At 39.1% G+C, this 18,655-nt stretch overlaps 1 protein-coding gene across 5 annotated transcripts in view; it reads left to right on the forward strand.

Annotated features, from left to right (window-relative positions):
- The window catches only part of ARHGEF12 (Rho guanine nucleotide exchange factor 12), a 166,880-nt gene that overhangs the window by 109,737 nt on the left and 38,488 nt on the right, over positions 1–18,655 (forward strand). For all 5 annotated transcript variants that reach the window (XM_062197207.1, XM_062197208.1, XM_062197210.1 and 2 more), the window contains 9 exons: positions 6,790–6,864; positions 10,707–10,799; positions 13,000–13,110; positions 13,407–13,505; positions 16,593–16,635; positions 16,918–17,023; positions 17,451–17,588; positions 18,073–18,105; positions 18,431–18,545. In XM_062197207.1, coding sequence (XP_062053191.1) covers positions 6,790–6,864; positions 10,707–10,799; positions 13,000–13,110; positions 13,407–13,505; positions 16,593–16,635; positions 16,918–17,023; positions 17,451–17,588; positions 18,073–18,105; positions 18,431–18,545 — 813 coding nt within the window. The remainder of the gene's footprint in view (positions 1–6,789; positions 6,865–10,706; positions 10,800–12,999; positions 13,111–13,406; positions 13,506–16,592; positions 16,636–16,917; positions 17,024–17,450; positions 17,589–18,072; positions 18,106–18,430; positions 18,546–18,655) is intronic.

Raw genomic sequence — 18,655 nt, forward strand, 5'->3', positions numbered from 1 at the left:
GGCTTGGGTTGACACAGCTCCAGCCATTGCGGCCAATTGGGGAGTGAAGCAGCGGATGGAAGACCTCTCTCTCTCTACTTCTGCCTCTTTAATTCTGCCTTTCAAATAAATAATTTTTTTTTTTGACAGGCAGAGTTAGAGGCAGAGTTAGACAGTGAGAGAGAGAGAGACAGAGAGAAAGGTCTTCTTCCCGTTGGTTCATCCCATAAATGGCTGCCACGGCTGGTGCACTGCACTGATCTGAAGCCAGGAGCTAGGCACTTTCCTCCTGGTCTCCCATGCGGGTGCAGGGCCCAAGCGCTTGGGCCATCCTCCACTGCCTTCCCGGGCCACAGCAGAAAGCTGGACTGGAAGAGGAGCAACCAGGAGAGAATCTGGAGTGCCGGTGCCGCAGGCGGAGGATTAGCCTAGTGAGCCACAGTGCTGGCCTAAATAAATATTTTTAAAAAGATTTATTTATTTATTTGAAAAACAGAGTTAATGGATAGGGGCGGGGGGTAGGGAGGGAGGAGAGAGAGAGATATCTTCCATCCTCTGGTTCACTCCTCAGATGGCCACAAAGGCTGAGACTAGGCCAGGCCAAATCCATAAGCCGGGAGCTTCCTTGAGTCTCCCATTTGGGTGGCAAGGGCCCAAGTACCTGGGCCATCTTCTGCTGTCTTTGTAGGCACATTAGCCGGGAGCTGGAGTGGAGTAGCTGGGACGCGAACTGGCACTCATATGGGATGCTGGTGTCTCAGCAGCAGCCCAGCCTACTGTGTCACAGTGCTGGCCCTCGTCCTAGTCTTCAGTATAGCAATTTGATTAGCAGAAATTCTGGATACTGTTGTGTTTAAGCTTTTTAATTTCAGAGGTTACTTTTTCCTTTCAACATCCATTGCCAAAGGTTTGTTTTGTGGGGATGGAATTTCCCAGCGTCTGCTTGTGGGTAGAGGAGTTAATAATGCCAGTGCTTTCTTACTGAACCGAGAGGCCGACTGTTGATATCTTTCAGAGCATGTCAATATTCCATTTGTGGTCAGAGTGACTCAGTCTTGAATCATGAGGCACTTTGCCATTACAAAGAGGAAAAGCTCCAGTCCTGTTAGCTAGACTTCAGTTAATAGCCTAGGTTTAGTAACAGCATTTCCTTGATTCGTCCAGGAACTGCCCGATGAACATGGATAAGGTGATGTTAATAACATATTTTAAGTTGAATATGGTGCAGTATCATAGTAATATGAAAATTTAAAAGCTGACTTTAGTGTTACTTAGTAGTTTTAAAATTTACGCAATGATAAGAATAATGATTTAAAAATAGGTCACCCTCTTTCAAAGTGATGAGCAAAATAGATAAAGCCAGTGTTTTTGGAACTGTGGGTCATGAAATCAATTTGATGGGTTGTGACTAGAATTCTTTTTTAGAGAGTAGAATAGAAAATAAAGATGCTTTGCATGTGGAAGAAGTGTTACTTCTTGTGACTCTTGTTGTATATACACAGTACATGTTGGTTAACAATATGAAATTTCTTTCTTATTGAAGGTTGTGTTTTAAAATGAAAAATTGAAAGCTACAGTTTAAGCCATCATTCCAGCTATCTTTTGAGGCTCAGGCCGAGTGACTCACTTTCTCATGCAAGGAAACTTTGAGGATTTTTTTTTTTTTTTTTCAAATGAAGTCCTTAAAGGAGTCTTATGATTGGCTTGGCTAAAGGTTTTAATGGAAAATTTCAATTTTAACTTGAAAAAAAAATTTTTAAATAGCTACCATATACCAGGCACACATACCATACTGTGATAAGTGTTTTATAGTCCTTGACTTAGTTAATTCTCTAAAAGGCCTTATGAACTAGGACTATTGTTATTGTAATTTTACAGAAGAAAATATTGATGCCAAAAGGATTTAACCAACTTGCCCAAATTTCATACTGCTTATTTACCCATGCAGTAAGTAATTTATCTCTGTCCAACCCCAAAGTATTTGTACTCCAAATATGAACAAGGGCACTGGGATGTGAAAACATAGCATTTTGGGAAAACCATTAAAATTTTAGGACATCCTAATGAATTAGGATTATGGATGAAATGGCTACTGATTATTTTTGAAACAGTCTTGAGTACAGATTATAGAGGGCTTCAGCTTGATCTAACAGTGCTACTTTTGGGAATTTTTCTCATTCTTTTTGATTAGGTTCTGCTTCCTCTGTCAGGTTCATGGCTTGTTTCTACTGTCAGGTGGGAAGTTCCCCTGAGAGCCCAGGGATTCTTTTATCCTACTTGATATTTCCAAAGCATAAAAATTCAGAACAGGAATATAGATGAGAAATTTGAATGTACATTGTAGTTAGAGAAGTGTTATAGTAGAATACAACTTTTAAAAATAAGGAATGAATTGGTGGGTATAGAAGTAGGCATTCCAATGAATTAAGACTGGCATGTAATTGATATGTAGTAAGCATCTGAATGAGCAGCAAAACAAATGAGTAGTCTTAATCTTGTAGCAGAAGAGAGGCACTGGGGGCTCCTGTTCAAGTCCTGGCTGCCGCACTTCCCATCTAGCTCCCTAATGCTGCCCTGAGAAAAGCACTGGAATACAGCCCAAGTCCTTGGACCCCAGACACCCACGTGGGAGACCCAGAAGAAGCTTCTGGCTCCTGGCTTTTGCCTGTCCCAGAGAACCTACAGATGGAAGTTCTCTTTCTGTTTCTCCCTCTCTCCTCTGTAACTCTTTAACTTTCAAAATAAATAAATCTTAAAAAAAAAAATAAAGGCACCATCAGAAATAGGATAATGTGGAGAATGAATTAGAGAAAAAGGGAGATCTATCAGAAAAGAAGACTGCTTGACAACTATACGTTGAATGGCTGATACTTTTTTTTTAAAGTTTATTCATTTACCTACCCCACTTACTGAGTATGTACTTTCTGCCAGAGGTGGTCTCTAATGCTTTAGAGATATTCTTTTAAATTCTCTTTAACAGGGGCCAGCACTGTGGCTTAGTGGGCTAATCCTCCTCTGTCTGCGGTGCTGGCATCCTGTATGGGTGCTGGTTCAAGTCTTGGCTGCTCCTCTTCTGATCCAGCTCTCTGCCATGGCCTGGGAAAGCAGTGGAGGATGGCCCAAGTCCTTAGGCCCCTGCATCCACATGGGAGACCTGGAAGAAGCTCCTGTCTCCTGGCTTCGGCCTGGCCCAGCCCTAGCTGTTTCTTGGGCCACTGCATGCCGTGAGAGACCTGGAAGAATCTTCTGACTCCTGGCTTCAGTTAAGCTCAGTTCCTGCTGTTGTGGCCATTGCAGATAGAAGACCTTTCTCTCTGTCTCTCCCTCTCTCTGTATGTAACTCTACCTCTCAATAAATAAAATCTTTTAAAAAAATAAAAGCTTCAGAGATTCAAGGGCCAGATGTCAGTGACTTTGAAAGCCCACTTATTTAGGAAGGCTTCCTCAGAAATCACAGGCCCATTTGAATAGTGGGTTGAATTTTAAATCTGATGACTTGAGTTTGAATCACAACTTTTCTATTGGTCAGCCATATACCTTGAAGAAATCGCCTACCTTCATGGTCCTTCTTTTCTGCACCTGCAAAGAGGGGTCTGATGTTACTTTTCTTTTCAGTTTCTTGCGAATATTATATAAATCTATAGAAATTTTGTGTACACACACACACACACACACATAAACACACAAGGGTACTTCAAAAATTGTATGGGAAAATGGGATTGCAAGATAAGTTTAATTTGGTAAAAAACACTCCCATCTTCTCTCTTTCTCCTTTATTTTTTTTTTAATTTTTACAACAATATTCTTTCAGTTTTCTTTATAATCACATGCTTAACCCTCCTTGGAGAAAGTTTAAAGAATGCTCGCATACCAGTTCTTAGAAGTAACTTGATCACAAGTCACCTAACATTCAGAGCATCTGCTTCTCCGATTTTCATTTTATGGCTATTTTTAAAAAGTTGGAAATTTCTCCAGCATGTTCAGAAGCAGATAGTGTAGCAAATGATCTCTCTCATGTTCCTGATAATCCAGCCTCAGCAGGTATCAACACATGTTCACTTACTTTGTCCATATCTTCTATTTTTCATACCCTCCATAAAATGTAAATAGATGCAAAGTAAATTCAAAGCATTATTTCACTAAGAGAGAGAAAAATGTTGTCAAAATATAGCTATAATGTCATTATCGAACCTTAAGAGTTAATATTTTTCTGGGGTGAACATCTGGTACAGTCATTAAGATACTGCTTGGAGCCCCCACATCCTAGATCAGACAGCCTGGGAGTCCTGGCTCTGCTTCCAATTCTAGATTCCTGTTAAGGTACATTGTGGGAGGCAGCAGGTGATGGCTTAAGTACTTAAGTCCCTGCTACCCACTTGGAAGACCCAAATGGAGTTCTGGTCTTTTGGCTTCATCCTGGCCTAGCCCTAGCATTGGAGAGCAAGCCAGCAGATGAACTGGCATTCTTTCTCTCTTTCTCTCTCTCTGCCTTTTAAACGTATTGAAAGTAAACATATGAAAAAGAATTAATATTTTGTTAACATACACTTTGAATTGTTGTACAGTGATATTTTTACAATTTATTTGAATCAGAATCTATTCAAGATCTTCATATTGCCTTTTGTTAAACCATTTTACATCTCTGATGTTTTTTAAAAGATTTATTTATTTGAGAGGTGAAGTTACAGAAAGAGAGAGGAAGAGACAGAGAGAGAGCACTTCCATCCAGTCGTTCACTCCCCAGATGGCCACACGGCCAGAGCTGGGCCCTTCTGAAGTCAGGAACCAGGAGTTTCTTCTGAGTCTCCCACATAGGAGCAGTTGGGTCATCTGCTGCTGCTTTCCCAGGCCATTAGCAGAGAGTTGGATCAGAAGTAGAGCAGCTGAAGCTCATACTGGTGCCCATATGGGATGCCAGTGCTGCAGGTGGAGGCTTAACCTAGCATGCCACAGCATTGGCCTCATCTCTGTAATTTTTAGTAGTTCTCCTGTTTCTTTTTTTTTTTCTTTATGTTTTGTTAAAGAAATTGAGTCATTTAGCCAGTAAACCAACTACTTTGTAATTTATTTTCATGGTGTTGTATAACCTGTTGCTCTATCCATATTTCCTGAAAACTGATAGTTAGATCTAGATTCTTGATTAGATTAAGGTTTGATGGTTGTTTGGCAGGAATTCATAGATAGTGCTACATACATCTTGTTACTTCACACCAAGAGGTCTGGATTTCTTATTGTGGTTTGTTTACGGTGATGTCAGTGTGATTTCCTCATTGTAAATTCTCTTATCAGTCTATGTTGTTTAATGTTTATTAATTTTATATTCATGTACTTGAAGGCAGAGAGAGGCAGGGAGAAAGAAAGCACAGCTTCCATTCACCGGTTCACTCCTCAGATGCCTGCAGCAGCCAGGGCTGGGCCAGGCCAAAGCTAAGAGCTTGGAATTCCATCTCCTGTCCCACGTGGGTGGCAGTAGCCTTAGCACTTGAGACATCATCTGCTGCTCCTCAGGATGCATGAGCAGGAAGCTGGATCAGAAGCAGAGCATCCAAGGCTTGAACTGGCACTCTAAGATGTGGGTGTCCAAGCTGCAATGCCTGCCCCTTCAATCTTTCATGTAATGTTTTTGTGTGCCATTGATAATCAAAATGCCTGCATGCATTATTTAATTGTGAGTTTCAAAGGATGGTGTTACAATTTTGTCACTCTTGTTGTGTTTATTAGAAGGAATTGTTTTATAAAAAAATTTCCCTTGATAGCTATTAGGTAACTCTAACATATAGCTTATACAGGTGCTGAAGGATAAAAACTTCTGTTTGACTTTCTGCAAGGAGGAATCTGAAAAGAATCTTCTCCTTTTCAGAAAAGTAGCTACCTTAACAAACCCAAGAGTGACTCATGAAAGGGGTGTGTGTGTGTGTGTGTGTGTGTAATATTTGAACTCCCATTCTAACATGAGTTAGCCATTTTTGGTCAATGGGAGCCTCATGTTTTGTCTCCTACGCTTTTGACATAACTCTCCAGTGTTAGAAGGCTTCCTTGGTTTTTTGTGACAGGCTTCTTCTAGTTTTATCTTTTATATCTCTTATCTAAAACCTAGATCATTCATTTATTCAAGATGAATCATTCATTGAAAACTGCTATTTTCTCTGACCTGTGATATTGTGGTGTGTTCACAGAAGACATGTTCCTTTCCTATACCAGCCTCTTGTTCATCATTTTCAGTTGCTCTGTTAGAATGGCTCATTGCTCTAGGGAATTCCTCATCCCCCAAAAGTGAATTTTCTGCACGTCCTGTAGTATATTTTATATTAAGTCGTCCCAAACATGTCATATAAATTTTATGAAGGTCCGTTTAGCAGCTTTCATGGGAGATAGTGACAGAAAAATACAATTTTAATTCCTTTCATATTAATAGGACAAAATACTCATAACTTACAATGGGTAGTTTAGAAAGGCAGGGATTGGAGCATATGAATAAAGATAGTTTGTTTTGACATATTAAGTTTGAGATTTTGAGATATGTAATATATTGAATTAGAGTTACTTGATAGAAAAGTAACTCCCAGGCCTGAAGATTAGGTGAAACTGTTTGTTGGTAGTATGTTTGTCAACACAAAACTGAAAATCTAATAGCATAAGAGCCTTGAGAAAGCTAGGAAAAAAGTAGTAGAGTCAGGTATTACATGAAAAATACTTCGTAGTTTTAGATACAATGTGAAATTTAGCTTACTTTTCCTTTTCTCCTTTCAATGAGCTTATTGAAATGAACTGAAAATCTTTTTTTTTTTTTCTTTCTTCTTTTCTCATTAGAGTCCCAAGAGTGGCCTGAAAGAGAGGATTTCTTTAGAGGAAAACCCAGAGAAAAATGAAGCAATTCAGGACAGTGTGAGTATGACATCCATGATAGTTTTGTCTTTAGCTTTTCTTCTCCTTAAGACAGATCTTAGGGCCGGCGCTGTGGCTCAATAGGCTAATCCTCCGCCTTGCGGTGCCAGCACACCGGGTTCTAGTCCGGGTCGGGGTGCCAGATTCTGTCCCGGTTGCCCCTCTTCCAGGCCAGCTCTCTGCTATGGCCAGGGAGTGCAGTGGAGGATGGCCCAAGTGCTTGGGCCCTGCACCTGCATGGGAGACCAGGAGAAGCACCTGGCTCCTGCCTTTAGATCAGCGCAGTGCGCCGGCAGAAGCACGGCGGCCATTGGATAGTGAACCAATGGCAAAAGGAAGACCTTTCTCTCTGTCTCTCTCTCTCACTGTCCACTCTGCCTGTAAAAAAAAAAAAAAAAAAAAAAAAAAAAAACCAGATCTTAGGTTTGTGTATTTAACTCTTTAAGAAAACAATTAAAATTTATAGAAGGAACTTAATGAAGATATTAATAAATGGTGAGATATTGCCTGATTACTTAGCATTTCTAGGTTGCTCAGCACAATTTTGTTGTGGTAAAACATGCATAACAAAGTTTGCTGTTTTGACCATTTTGAAAGGTACAGTGTCATTATTAAGTATATTCCTATGATCGCACACTATCACATCCACCCATCTCCAGAATTTTTTCTCAGCTGAAACTTGATACCATTAAACACTAAGTCCATGTTTCTTTCTTCTCTCCAGCCCATTGAAATTTTGCAATTTTTGACTACTTTAGGTATTTATTTAAATGAAATTATATAATATTTCTCCTTTTGTGACTGGCTTATTTAATTTGGCATGCCTTTAAGGTACATCTAAGTTGTATGTGTCAGAATTTCCTTTCTTTTTTAAGACTGAATAATATTGTTATGATGTATACCGCATTTTGTTCATATACTCATCTGTCAATGGTCGCTTGGGTTGCTTCTACCTGAAGTCTACTGTAAATACTGCTGCTCTGTTTTCAGTTCTTGTTTTTCAGTTTTTCAGTTCTTCTCTGGATTCTATTCCTAGATGTGCAATTGCTGGATCTTACATTTTCTTAATTGAGTGCTTCTAACATTCTGTTTTAAAATTAGATTCGTTTAAAGTTTTATAGCAAAATATTTAACAGCATTTTGTGATATATTGACTATTACTACCATAAGGACTATTGAAAAATCAGAGACATTGAATCAGTTATAAGATCAATAATTGTAAGAGTAGTGCTCTAAACAAATTTCTGTTCTTTCACCTGATTTCCTTTTTTAAAAAAAGTTATTAAAGTCCTGTGAATAAAGAAAATAAAAGATTAGTAAAGACAGTATAATTTAGGCAATGGATACCTGGTGTTTTGGCATACTTAAGGAAGAAAAATTACATATATATATATTTTAAAGATTAATTTATTTATTTGGAGTCAGAGACATGTACACACACACACATACACAGACACACAATCTATTATCTGTTGGTTCAATCTCTAAATGCTCACAATAGCCAGGGCAGGGCTAGGCTGGAACTAGGAGCCAGGACCTTCTTCCATGTCTTCCACATGGGTGCCGGGGTCCAAGGACCCGAGCCATCTTCCCACTGCTTTCTCAGGAACATTAGTAGGGGACTGGATTGGAAGTGGAGCAGCCAGGACTCTAAATAGCACCCATATGGGGTGGCCGGCATCACAGGTGGCAATTTAACCTGTTATACCACAACAGCAGCCCCCAGATATATTTTATTATTTACCTAGTTTATAACTTGTGGTTCTGTTTCTATAGTTTCAACCGCACTACGCAAATGACTCCCAAGCCATTATAGCTTCTTCCTACTTTGCTGAATTTTAGATACTGCTGTTCAGTGGCCGTCAGATTAAGCCAAATTCCTGTCTTCCAAATTTTTTATTTCTTGTAATCCTGTGTGACCTTTGATTTTAATATTCATGGTCTTCATACATCTCATTTATTAAATTATACATTCATCCCCCTATATTGCTATTTTTGTACTGAATCTAATTTTTTAAAATTTATTTTATTTATTTGAAAGAAGAGTTACAGAGAGAGGTAGAGACAAAGGGAGATCTTCCATCCACTGGTTCATTCCCCAGATGGCCACAATGGCCAGAGCTGTGCCAATCCGAAGCCAGGAGCCAGGAGCTTCTTCTGGGTCTCCCATGTGGGTGCAGGGGCCCAAGGACTTGGGCCATCTTCTACTGCTTTCCCAGGCCATAGCAGAGAGCTGGATTGGAAGAGAAGCAGCCAGGACTAGAACCAGCACACACATGGGATGCTGGCGCTTCAGGCCAGGGCTTAAACCCGCACCAGCACCAGCCCCCAGAATTGAATTTTATGAGTTGACAAAATGGATGAGATATCACATGGGATATAATCATTTGTCAATGTCTAGAAACAGTTTCTATTGTCATGACTGGGAGGCTGCTATTGTCATCTAGTCGGTAGAGATTAGGGTGCTGCAAAAGATCTCACACTGTACAGGGTGACTCCCAACAAAGAATTGTGTGGCCCAAGTGCCAACAGTGTCAAAATTGAGAAACCCACATTATGCACTTAGGAAAATTAATTAAAAATGCAAAAATAGAGTTCTGTGACAGCTTTCAGTTGTCTGTCATTAGTGGAAATCTTTGATTAGTACTTCTCAGAAGCATTAACCTCTGTAGTAAGATAACAAAGGTACCTTTGTCCTGTCATTGCTCTCATTTTTCCTTTTCTACTGTTTTCATCCACTTTTTAAAAATGTTTACCTATGCAAGCCAACTTTATCTTTTTCTGTAACAAAGTCTAGGTTTGTATGAGTTAATGACATGTATATAGAAAATGATTAGAATCAGATAATCAAGGGTATGGTGAGCAAAGAATATTTACTATTTCCAGAGGAAGGATTCCCCCACCTCCAAGAAATAGTTGATAATGTTTGGATTGTTTTCTCTGCTGAAGTGTTTCATGGCTTTGAAAATTTGAGAACCATTACTTTGAAAATAAGCAGAAAGAAATCCCATGTTTATGGGAAGCGGGATACACAGCAGACTCATAGAATGGCAGATGTCCTAAAAAGTACTCTGGCCTCAAATCAGCCTTTAAGGCATTCGGATCTGGCTAAAAAGCCCATGAGAGTTTTGCAGGCATGGAAAGCCAAGACACTGTGGCAAGAAAAATGACCTAAATGAAAGATTTCTGTGAGTGAGATCCCAGTGGAAAGAACGGGCCATCAAAGAAGGAGGTAACTTTCTCTGAAGGGAGGAGAGAACTTCCACTTTGATTATGGCCTTGTCTAAATAAGGTCGAAGTTTATGAACTCAAGAGGCTTCCATAGCCTTGGCAGCTCATGACAAGAGCCTCGGGTGATTACTGATGCCATAAACAAGAGTGTCAATTGTTAAATAAACAACAGGAGTCACTGTGCACCTACTCCCCATGTAGAATCTCTGTCCTTAATGTGTTGTACTATGCGAATTAACAGTAAAACTACTACTCAAACAGTACTCTATACTTTGTGTGTCTGTGGGGGTGCAATCTGTTGAAATCTTTACTTAGTATATACTAAGTTGATCTTCTGTATATAAAGATCATTGAAAATGAATCTTGATGAAGAATGGGATGGGAGTGGGAGCAGGAGATGGGATGGTTGCGGGTGGGAGGGTGCTTATGGGGGAAGAACCGCTATAATCCAAAAGTTGTACTTTGGAAATTTATATTTATTAAATAAAAGTTGGGGAAAAAAAGAAATTCCATGTTTAAGGGAATCATGTCTTTTTGATGGTTTGGCTTTATTCTTCCTCTGGCTTTGACCACCAGGTAATTTTCTGTTCCTTTTCTTTGAATCCTGCCAGGACACTCAGTCACTTATTGGGAGTCCCTCAACCCGCATAACACCTCATATTATTGGAGCAGAAGATGACGATTTTGGAACTGAACATGAACAGGTGAGGACATTTTTTTTCCTAAATAAATTACTGATTTTCTGAGATTTCTGATTTATTGTAAAGAATGAACATTTGTGAGGATTTGAATTGCCCCTTGAGTTAATAGCTTATTTTAGCTTTGACCAATAGAAAAAATTTTTCTTTTAAAGCCAGTAAAAGTTAGGTTCATTGATTACACCTAAATAGTTAATTTGGGTGAGAGAGCTGTTATTGAAAAGAGTAGCTTTTAAATTATTTCAAACCACAATTGTTCATTGATCATAGAAGAATATGCTTAGCTTGATTCTTATCCTTGTTATGTGATCTTGCTAAGTCTATTTATTTTAAGGAGTTTTAAAAAATAACACTTGGAATTTTCTACATAGACAGCAATGTTGTCTATGAAGAGAGACAGTTTTTATTTTCTTATTCCTGATCTGTTTATCTTCTGTTTCTTTTTGTACTAGGTAGGACTACCAGTGTGAGGTTGAATTGGGAATGGCAAGAGAGGCATCCTTGCTTTATTCCTGACTTTAGGGATAAACCATTCACTGTTCATTAAGTATAATGTTATTTCTTGGATTTTTGCATATGTTCTTTATTATTCTAAGGATCATTGGGTTAAAGAATATTTCTAGTTCACTAAGAGATTTTTATCATGACTACATGTTGAATTTTTTTCAATGGATGAGATGATCATATGACTTTTCTTAGTCTCTTAATATGATAAATTACATTGGTATTAGAATGTTGAACTAATCTTGCATTCCTGGAATTCCAGTTGGTCTTGATGTATTATCCCTTTTATACGTTGTTGAATTTAATTTGCTATTATTTTTCTGAAGAATTTTGTATCAGTGTTCACGGGAGATGTTGGGTTGTGCTTTTTGTAGTGTCTTTGCCTGGTTTAGACAGTGTGGTAGTGGTGGCCTTTACAATGCTTTGGGAAGTGACTATTTCTGGCATATACTATGTCAAATGGCATTACTTGTTAGATACAACTTTCTTCTCTAATTTAAATTAAAGATTTCAATGGGAAATTATATGGAAATTGTGATGTCAATTTACTATTTTCATTTTTTAAAGATCTATGTATTTGAAAGAGTTAGAGTTAAGTTAGAGTGAGATAGAGAAAGAGAGAGAGAGAAAATCTTCTGTATGTTGATTCACTCCCCAAATGGCTGCAGCGACTGCTGGGGCTGGACCAAGCCAGGGCCAGGAGCTTCATCCGGGTCATCCATGTGGGTGGCAGCATCTTCCACTGCTTTCCCAAGTGCTTTACCTTGGAACTGGATTGAAAGTGGAGCAGCTGGGACTCAAACCACTGCTCATTTGGGGTCCTGGCATCACAGGTGGCAGCTTAACTGGCTGCACCACAGTCCTGGCCCCAAGTTACTGTTTTCTATGTTAAGTATATTTAGGGATTATACAAATATTCTATGAGTTTTCTCACTGAAAATCATATAGCTGAACTTTCCATTGCCATCTCTGTGATAAGCCCAAAAGAAAAAGAAAAGCAGTTATTTTGTTGTTGGTCATAAAGCCTTCCATAGTTTAGGAAATGTTGAGACTGTTTTTCTAAGACTGGTGGCCGGCGCCGTGGCTCAACAGGCTAATCCTCCGCCTTGCGGCGCCAGCACACTGGGTTCTAGTCCTGGTTGGGGCGCTGGATTCTATCCCATTTGCCCCTCTTCCAGGCCAGCTCTCTGCTATGGCCCGGGAAGGCAGTGGAGGATGGCCCAAGTGCTTGGGCCCTGCACCTGCATGGGAGACCAGGAGAAGCACCAGGCTCCTGGCTTCGGATCAGCGCGATGTGCCGGCCGCAGTGGCCATTGGAGGGTGAACCAACGGCAAAAAGGAAGACCTTTCTCTCTGTCTCTCTTTCTCTCACTATCCACTCTGCCTGTCAAAAATAATAATAATAATAATAAATAAATTTTAAAAAAGACTGATTGGTAGACATCTGAGCCTTGATAATCATCTCCTAAATTCCATTCTCCCAAGATGATCCATCTTCTAACCTGTTCCAAGAGAAGATTGATTTTCAGAGGAAGAGTTTCCATAGCCTTTGTTACTAATACATCTTAGTGAAATTTTTAGGATACTTAATTTGATGTAAGAAGATAAAAGTGAAGATTTGATAACTATGTTCAGTTGAGCATACACTGCGTTTTGTATTTGTGTATTGGAGTTTTTGATACGTAATTATTTCTTCCTCTAGATTAATGGGCAGTGCAGCTGTTTCCAGAGCATTGAACTGCTGAAATCTCGCCCTGCTCACTTGGCTGTTTTTTTACACCATGTAGTTTCACAGTTTGACCCTGCAACATTGGTAATATATTTTACAATTTAGCTGGTTCAGAGTTCTTATTCTGATTCATGTACCATACAATGTTTCCTATCTACAAGAGGAGTAAACATACTTCTTTCAGCTTTCCAAACATAAAGGGATAGCTATAAAAGAAACATAACATGTTACTAGTTTATTTTTAAAGACTTGATTACATGGTGATAACTGCATTGTTGATGTTGACTTATCTGTTCCAGATATTTCTAGATAATGAGGATGTAGCAAATTATGTCTTTCGATTTCTCACTCTGTCTTTTCCACTTGTTTCTGCACTACAGCTCTGTTACCTCTATTCAGACTTGTACAAACAGACCAGTTCCAAGGAAACTCGTCGCGTCTTCCTGGAGTTCCATCAGTTCTTCCTGGACCGGTCTGCAGTAAGTTGCCAAGTCAATGATGGTCTTTGCTTTAGTGCATTGAATCACCGTCTTCCTGCTTCCAGTCTTCACTCTCTTGTTTATGGACATCTGTGCTGTATCTCAATTATTGATTATTCTTGACTTTTTATCATTTCTATGTTAGTTTTAGGCATATGAAAACAGTGGGTTTTAAGATATATGTAAATGTATATATGTATATTTGGGATTTTACATGTACAGAATTAGAATGAAGGAATGGAAAAGAGAATATATGGGCCAGCATTGTGATATAACAGGTTAAGTTGACACCTGTAATGCTGCTGCTCCAATTCTGATTCAGCTCCTTGCTAATGTGCCTGAGAAAGCAGTGAAAGATGGCCCAGGTGCTTGAGTTCCTGCACCCACATGGGAGACCCAGATGAAGCTTTTGGATCCTGGCTTCAGCCTGGCCCAGCCCTGGCCATTGCAGCCATTTGGGGAATGAGCTAGCAGATAGAAAATCTCTCTAACTCTGTCTCCCCTCTCTGTAACTCTGCCTTTCAAATAAATAAAATAAATCTTAAATAAAATGAGCATATATATGCATATATATTTTTATCATAAATATATAGGATATATATTATATATATATCTAAGGGCTGATACTTGCATAATTGAATTATGAGTGCTTACTTTGAAAGTTAGAGGCATAAATTTAAAAAGTGATGGAAAAGATCTCACACTGACATAAATGATAATGGTGTTTTATTTGCTAGTAGAAATGCTAACAAGGTTTTTAAACTAGTACGTTTTATTATTAGCCTTGCCTTGGGGAGCTTGCAGTTTGCCCTTAATGCCTCCTGGTAATCAGGCTGCAAGACCTAGTCCTTTCATGGTGATAGTTCTCCTAAGTTCCTGCTTCATACATGCTTTCTCATAAAACCTCCCTCCCTTCCTCTCCTAACCTTTCCTCAGATGATGATCTTGCTGTTTCTCTGAGACATTTGAGGTACAGAGAGGAGAGCTTCTACCAGAAACATCACCTACCCTCTTCATGCCATGTCTCTGCCATTTCCTTTGATGCCATGGGGGGAGTTTCCATCCTTTGTCCAACAACAACTCTGCCTCCATTTACATAAGACTGTGTTATCTTCATACTTACTCAGATACCTTACTCTGGCAGTTACCTTCCCATATCATCAGTTTTGTTTTGTTTTGTTTTGTTTTGTTTTTCTGCTGAATCATTCACATTAGCATGCAAAGATTGTTATTTCTTCTACCTTGAAATAAACATGCACAAACATTTTGGCTTCTCCCTTCAGCTTCTGCCCTATTTTCTTTGTATTCCTTTATGAAATTGCCTACATCCTTTCACATTGCTAAATACAGTTATCTAATCAATGAGGCATTCTCTGACCAACCCACTTAAAGTCCCACCCCCTTTACTTTCTGTTACCACTTCTGTGTTATTTTCGTCTGTAGAGCTTATATGTTATTTATTTTTCCTTATATTCCTGATCCTGTATTCTTAATTCAATAAGCTCCCAGGACTGGTATTTTACTTCCGTTTGTTCACTGTTGTGTTGCCAGCATTGAATAATTTCTGGCACAGAGTGGTTACTCAAATATTTGTTGACTGAATTAGGGATCTGATTGCACTACCATTGTCTAGAATATTACACATGATTTTTATTAAGATAATTTATGTTCATGATGAATTGATAGTATATTCAAACATGTTTGAATTTTACATTTCTTAAGAGAGCTCCAAGCTAAGTAAAAACTTCATGTTTTGTTAGTCATGATCTCTATATGTATATCACCATTAAGTGTTAAGGAGAATTCTCATTGATTAATTTGCTAATTGTTCTTTTATGCTGCATGTCATATTTCTTTCATATAATACTGACATGCACGAATGAATTTTTTTTAAAAAGATTCATTTTATTTGAAAGGCAGTTAGAGAGGCAGAGCCAGAGAGAGAAAGAGAGAGAGATCTTCCATCCACTGATTCACTCCCCAAATGGGCTGTAATGGCCGGAGCTGGGCCAATCTGAAACCAGGAGTCAAGAGTTTCCTCTGAGTCTGCCATGTGAGTACAGGGGCCCAAGGACTTGGACCATCTTCGGCTGCTTTCCCAGGCACATTAGCAGGGAGCTGGATCGGAAGTGGAGCAGCTTCCAACTGGTGCCCATGTGGGAAGCCAGCACTGCAGGCGGTGGCTTTACCCACTATGCCATAGCACTGGCTCCACAAATGAACTTTTATAAGTAGTTTATATACTTGTGCTCAAAAGTATAAGAAAGTTGATTTTGAGGCCAGTGTTGTGGCATAACTGGTAAAGCCACCACCTGCGACACTGGCATCCCATATGGGTGCCAGTTTGTGTCCCAGTTGTTCCACTTCCAATCCAGCTCCACATTAATGCACCTGAGAAAGCAGCAGATGACCCAGGTGCTACATGGGAGACCCAAAAGAAGCTCCTGGTTTTGGCTTGGCCCTGCTTCAGCCCTTGTGGCCATTTAGGGAGTGAACCAGTGGATAGAAAATCTCTGTCTCTATGTCTTCCTCTCTCTGTAACTCTGACTTTCAGATACATAATTTTTTTTAAGAAAGTTGATTTTGGGTTTGGCATCATGGCACAGCAGGTTGAGCTGCTGGTTATGATGTAGTATCAGAGTGCTGGTTTGATCCTGGCTGCTCCAGTTACAATCCAGCTCCCTGGTAATGTACCTGGGAAACCAATGGAAGACAGCCAAGTGCTTGGGCTCCTGCCACCCACATGGGAGTTCCAGTTGGAATTCAGACTCCTGGCTTCAGACTGGCCCAGCCCTAACTATTGCAGCCATTTGGGGAGTAAATCAGCAGAAGGATCTCTTTCTCTCTGTCACCCTGCTTTTCAAACAAATATATATATTTAAAGATTGGTGCTTGGAAAAAGGGCTTATTTTCAACTTTATATGGAAGAACATTCCAGAACTGTGGAATTTAGATTAATACTTGAGTTTGTACATAGATATGTTCGTAAGAATATTTAAATCATATCCCTCTACTTTATGTGAATGCTTGTGTATATCTTGGAAAGTCTTTAGTGCTGTTTCACCTCTTGTTTGCATTTTGTTTTAGCATCTGAAAGTTTCGGTTCCTGATGAAATATCTGTGGATCTAGGTAAGTTTGGAGCATCAATGTCTTAGAGAATTGCATCTCTGTAGGTATGTAGCTCAGTTTATCTGTCACATGATGACTAGTTGATCACCTGAATGGCAGCAGGAGGAGAGTCTATACTACATCTAGGGTAAATGAAACTAAATTCTGAGATGAAATATGTGACACGCACTAAAGTTTTTTGTGTACTCCAAGTAAATTTGTACCATGTAGAATTGAAATGTCACCAGTCATAGGTTACCTAGAACATACTGTCATATCAAATAATTCCCTTCTTTCATGCAGAAAAGAGACGACCAGAGCTTATACCTGAGGATCTGCATCGCCACTATATCCAGACTATGCAAGAAAGAGTCCACCCAGAAGTTCAGAGGCACTTGGAAGATTTTCGGTAAGCTTGGTGGTAAATAAAACCCAATGTCATCATTCTGGATTAATTTTTGGTGTAGGAAAAGGTTACATATCAAATACTCACCTTAGCACAAGACAAATCCTATAGTCTTATCCCTGTTGTTTACACATAATGACCACCTAGAGTCCGAAAGACTGTAACTGAGAGCCCATATTCCCGTCTGTATACTTCAAGGATTTGAGCTCAGTGCTGTGTCCTGACTGTGATCCTTGAAGAGAAGTGTTCTGTGGGTGATTGTCTCTGGAATGCTTTTCTTCTGATACCCTAGGTCACATGGGCCCATAATTAGAAAACTGACATTTTACCTGTTCCTAGAAATGCATAGCTGGGGAGACTGATGGGACATCTCCAGAGCGAGATAGTTTTTCTCTCAGCCACCTCAGAAAGTTTATTTTATTCCCTTTAGGCAGAAGCGTAGCATGGGACTGACGTTGGCTGAAAGTGAACTGACTAAGCTTGATGCAGAGCGAGACAAGGACCGCATCATTTTGGAGAAGGAGCGGGCATGTGCAGAACAAATTGTTGCCAAAATTGAAGAAGTGTTGTAAGTAATAGAAGTATATGTGGAAATGCCTTATTTGCTGAGATGCTAAATATGCTTAAAGGACCCTTTGAACAGATTTTAAAAGGCTGATGGTTTGTATGCTTGTGGCTGTTTATATTGTAATAATAATTGATACTCTGGAATTTGTGATATTTTAGATAAAGTTCTTGTGTTTCTTTTTCTGGGTGTTGGTAAATAAATAGCTAAAATTTCTAATCATTGATAAAACAGGTGAATGTTTTCATTAGTTTCAATTCACAGGCTTTGGAAGTATTTGTTACAAAGCATGTATAGGAGATAAGAGTGTGAGAAGATGCAGTTCCTTTGAGAACTAGGGTTCTTTTGATCTTTTATTCTGGGTGATGGAGACTTAGAGTCACCTAAAACCAAAAGCATTTTGTCTATTTTATTCTGTTTCAGTTGAATGCATTTAATAACTCTTGTTAAAACTTAATATTTCATATGTAAATGTTTGTATTTTTAGGATGACTGCTCAGGCTGTAGAAGAAGAAAAGAGGTAATAAAAATTTTTTTCCAGAATTTTAAGAAAAAAGAGCCTGTTTTTTCCCATCAACTCTAAATTGTAATTTATTTCTTTTAACTTACAAATATAGACTGTGGTCTCCCTCTGGTGGCCTCTGTTTTATTAAACTAGTATTCTAGAATCCAGGGTAAAATCCTTTTCTGTGTGCAATGAATAGATTTTTAAGATTTTTCTGCTTGATTAATTTCAAAAATTCCAATATTGGGGTTTTGCAAATCATTTGAAGTTTTATTCTGCTGACTTACCCTTACAGAAGTACTATTTTACCTCTTTCTATCTGTTTACTTTTCTCCTACAGTTCCACAATGCAATATGTTATTCTCATGTACATGAAGCATTTGGGGGTAAAAGTGAAAGAACCTCGAAATTTAGAGCACAAGCGGGGTCGGATTGGATTCCTTCCGAAAATCAAGGTAAGCCTGGAATAATAACTGTGTTCACGTCTAGGTGCTTCTTTAGATGTGGCTGCCGTGTTTTCTCCTTAGAATTTAATTAATCAGCCAATCAGTGCTCAGCATACTAA

The sequence above is a fragment of the Lepus europaeus genome, chromosome 7, assembly GCF_033115175.1.
Source record: "Lepus europaeus isolate LE1 chromosome 7, mLepTim1.pri, whole genome shotgun sequence".
NCBI classification, from domain to species: domain Eukaryota; kingdom Metazoa; phylum Chordata; class Mammalia; order Lagomorpha; family Leporidae; genus Lepus; species Lepus europaeus.